Source organism: Mytilus edulis, chromosome 10 (genome assembly GCF_963676685.1).
Source record: "Mytilus edulis chromosome 10, xbMytEdul2.2, whole genome shotgun sequence".
NCBI lineage: Eukaryota > Metazoa > Mollusca > Bivalvia > Mytilida > Mytilidae > Mytilus > Mytilus edulis.
In genome coordinates this window covers 42,436,195-42,440,482 of record NC_092353.1, presented here as the reverse complement: position 1 = coordinate 42,440,482, position 4,288 = coordinate 42,436,195, and the positions used below count along the sequence as shown (strand labels likewise).

Genomic DNA, 4,288 nt, shown 5'->3' with positions numbered 1-4,288 from the left:
CCAGAAGACGAAAAAGACTACAAAACACATACCATGTGGTTTTGCATACAAAGTGGTTGGTCTGACACCTGAAACGTCAAATGAACCAGTAGTATATCGGGGTGCAGATGCTGCCGATAAATTTGTGGAGTGTATGGTACAAGAACAAGATAATATAGAATAGAAATTTAAGCATTGCGAACCCATGATCATGACTGGGAGTGATTGGCAATCCTTTAAAAAGGCAACCATGTGTCACATATGTAAAAAAGAACTAGCAGACAGTAGAGTACGAGATCATTGTCATGTGACTGGAAAATTTAGAGGGGCAGCTCATAATGACTGTAATATCAATTATAAGTTTACAGGTCGAATTCCAGTTGTGTTTCATAACCTTTGAGGATACGATAGCCATTTAATAATGCAAGCTATTGGAAAAGTTGAAGGAAAAAAGCTGAATTGCATTGCTAATAATATGGAAAAGTATATTTCTTTTTCATTGGGATGCATGGACTTTATAGACTCGCTCCAGTTCATGTCTTCCTCATTACAAAAACTTGTGGAAAACCTGGCAAAAGAAGGTTCTAGCAAATTTCGACACATGACAAGCCACTTTGAAGAAGAACAAATACACCTGCTTCTGCGAAAACAAGTATACCCATACGAGTACTTTGATTCCGAGGCAAAGTTTTTAGAATCTCAACTACCACCGATTGAAGATTTTTACAGTACATTATCGGGAGAAGGTATAACCACACTGGACTATGCACATGCACAACACGTATGGCAATTGTTTAACATGCAGAATCTCGGACAGTATCACGATCTATACGTTCTATCAGATGTCCTTGCATTAGCCGACGTCTTTGAAAATTTCAGGGAGATCTGTCTCAACTATTATGGACTGGATGTTGCACATTTTTATACATCACCCGGTCTTGCATGGCAGGCTGCCTTGAAAATGACAGGTGTCAAGTTGGAATTACTCACTGACATAGACATGCATTTGTTTATAGAGAAAGGCTTAAGAGGTGGAATATCAATGATATCCCATCGCTATGCCAAAGCTAACAATAAACATGTACCAAGCTACGATCCAAATCAACCCATTAATCACGTGATGTACCTAGATGCCAACAACTTATACGGATGGGCCATGTCACAAGCACTTCCAGTTGAAGGTTTCAGATGGCTAAACGATTCTGAAATTGAGAACCTAAACATAAGTGACGTTGAAGATGACAGTAAAAATGGTTTTATATTAGAAGTTGATTTAGAATATCCTAAGGAACTACACGACGACCACAACGAATATCCATTAGCTCCAGAAAAATTAAAAGTTACAAATGATATGCTATCACCCTATGCAGAAAAGCTATTGGATGATTTAAACTTAAAAGGAACATCGACAGAAAAACTGATACCAAATTTACATCCAAAGCAAAAATACGTGGTACATTATAAAAATTTAAAACTCTACTTATCACTTGGAATGAGACTTACAAAGATCCATAGAGTCATGACATTTGAACAAAGACCCTGGTTAAAGACATATATTGATTTCAATACAGAGAAGAGAAAGCTTGCAACAAATGAGTTCGAGAAGGATTTTTTCAAACTCATGAATAATGCAGTCTTTGGAAAGACGATGGAAAATTTAAGGAAGAGAACAGATATAAAACTTTTGAATGACCAATCAAAGGCCAGAAAATTAATCAGCAAACCAACATTTCATGCCTTCAAAATATTCAACGACAACTTGGTGGCTGTGCACATGCTGAAACAACGATTATACTTAAACAGACCTATCTACGTGGGATTCACTATACTCGATTTGTCAAAGACACTTATGTACGATTTTCATTATAATTACATAAAGGATAAATATGGATCTAGAGCAACACTCTTGTTTACGGACACTGACTCGCTATGCTACGACATCAACACTGATGATATATATCAAGATATGATGGAGGACAAACACTTATTTGATACGTCAGAGTATTTCCCTGAACATCGTCTTTATAGCACTTTGAATAAAAAGGTGTTAGGAAAGATGAAAGACGAAACACACGGTATTCCCATACAGGAATTTGTTGGTCTCAAGTCAAAGATGTACTCATTAATATATGAAGAGAATAAAAAACTATGCGAGAAGAAGACAGCGAAGGGTATAAAGAAAAGTGTGATCAAACATGACACAAGACACGAACATTATAAACAAAGTTTATTCAACAAAGAAATCCACATGTCTACCATGACACAGATCCGTTCATATGACCATACGTTATATAATATATCAATCAACAAACTGGGCTTGTCCCCTTATGATGATAAAAGATACTTGCTAGATGATGGGATACAAAGTTTGGCCTATGGACATTGGAGAATATAATAAGGATGAAAATCAATTTTTTAATCACTCTACGTCTGTCATTCGAAGGAAGTGGACGTGTTTTAAGAACTATCAAAGATGTCGAATACTTGTCCAGATTGTGGTTCAGAATTTTCGAGAAAAGATGTCATGTTGAGACACCAAAGAAACAAACACAGAATCAGTCACCCATATCCGCAGATCAATGATGCATATCCGCCGCCGCCGCCACCGCCGCCGCCACCGCCGCCGCCGCCACCACCGCCGCCGCCGCCGCCACCACCGCCGCCGCCGCCGCCGCTAAAGAATGTGAAACTACATCATCCGTTCACTATGATGCTGGCTGGACCTACTGGTTCAGGTAAGACGTTTTGGATGAAAACATTATTGGAGAGAGCACGGACTATGATTACACCATCACCAGAGAGAATAATATGGTGTTATAAAAGATGGCAGCCATTATTTAGTGAAATGCAACAGACCATAAAAAATATTTTGTTCGTTCAAGGTTTACCTGAAAATTTGAATGATGACTCATTCATAGACTCTAGATTTCCAAGTTTAATCATCCTAGACGATTTAATGAGAGACGTCACTAATAGTAAGGATGTATGTGAACTTTTTGTGGAGGGTAGCCATCACAGGAACCTTAGCGTAGCTTGTATAATGCAAAATGCATTCTCGAAAGGAAAGGAGAGTCGAACCATGAGCATCAATAGTCAGTATATAGTATTATTCAAAAACCCACGTGATCAAGTTGGGCCAGCCATATTTGCTAGACAGATGTATCCTAATAACCCGAAGAAATTCATGAATAAATACAAAGAGGGGACACAACAACCATATGGGAGTCTATTCATTGATCTGAAACAGAATACGCCGGAAGACGACAGACTAAAACTTAATATATTTGAAAGCAAGAACATGGTTGGTGGGGGCGATTCTAAAGAGTACATTAGCAGAAAAGAACTAGAACCACATCAGTTTGAAGAATCATTTCAAAGTGAGCAGACGTATTTACCAGACGATAAAGAAATCATGCCGTCATGTGATGATTGCGGTGTAGTCTTTGAAAGCGTTCCTGATTTAGCTAGACATATGAATAAGTGGTACCCGGAAAATAATGATTTAAAAAGAAAAAGGGAAATTGAGGATGAAGACATACCCTCAAAGAAGTCTCGTGTAAACGAAATTGATATAGAAGGTGGAGAAGATATGGCTTTTATAAAATTAGCTGAACTTGCCAGAGAGGCAAATACAGATATATGGGAAGAAAAAGTTGATAAATACATGGATGGTGACATGAATGAAGACCACGCCATAAGTAAGGCCAATCGCAAATTAAAAGACGATGATATGGGCCAATTTTTGTCCAGATATAGCAGTTTAGTTGAGTATTTACTACAGTTACAAAATGGTAAACTGCATGGCAAAGTCATGCAAATGATAACAGAATTAGTTAACGATGGTATGGACACCGTAAAAGCCATTAAAGTAGCTATCAGGAAATATAAACCTATGTTGGAAAGCTATCTAGATGAAGCTATTGAAAACGAAACAAATTATGATGGTTCTGAAAGTGAAAATAGCATTGATGACGATGAAGAGGAAGAGGAGGATGAGGAGGATGAAGACGATGAAAGTTCAACTATATAAATACGAGAACGTTGTACTCTGTATATCATTCTATATTCGTCATTCCATGTGAAAAGATGGCCTCTTGGGAAAAGTACTTGAGAAATATTTATTACAATCCAGCTAACCCAGCGAGTTTTGCAGGGCCTGATAAACTTTACAGATTTGTTCGAACAGATGGAAAATTCGTTCTCAGTAAATATAAAATTCGAAAATGGTTACAACGACAGGAACCATACAGTTTACAAAGACCATTAAAAAGGTCGTTTAAGCGGAATAGAGTTATCGTTATTGGAATAG

At 37.6% G+C, this 4,288-nt stretch overlaps 1 protein-coding gene across 1 annotated transcript; it reads left to right on the top strand.

Annotated features, from left to right (window-relative positions):
• The first annotated feature begins 400 nt into the window (after positions 1-400).
• LOC139492776 (uncharacterized) lies at positions 401-2,374 on the top strand. The gene has a single exon (XM_071280926.1). The coding sequence runs from the start codon at positions 401-403 to the stop codon at positions 2,372-2,374; it is 1,974 nt and encodes a 657-aa protein (XP_071137027.1).
• Positions 2,375-4,288: the final 1,914 nt, after the last annotated feature.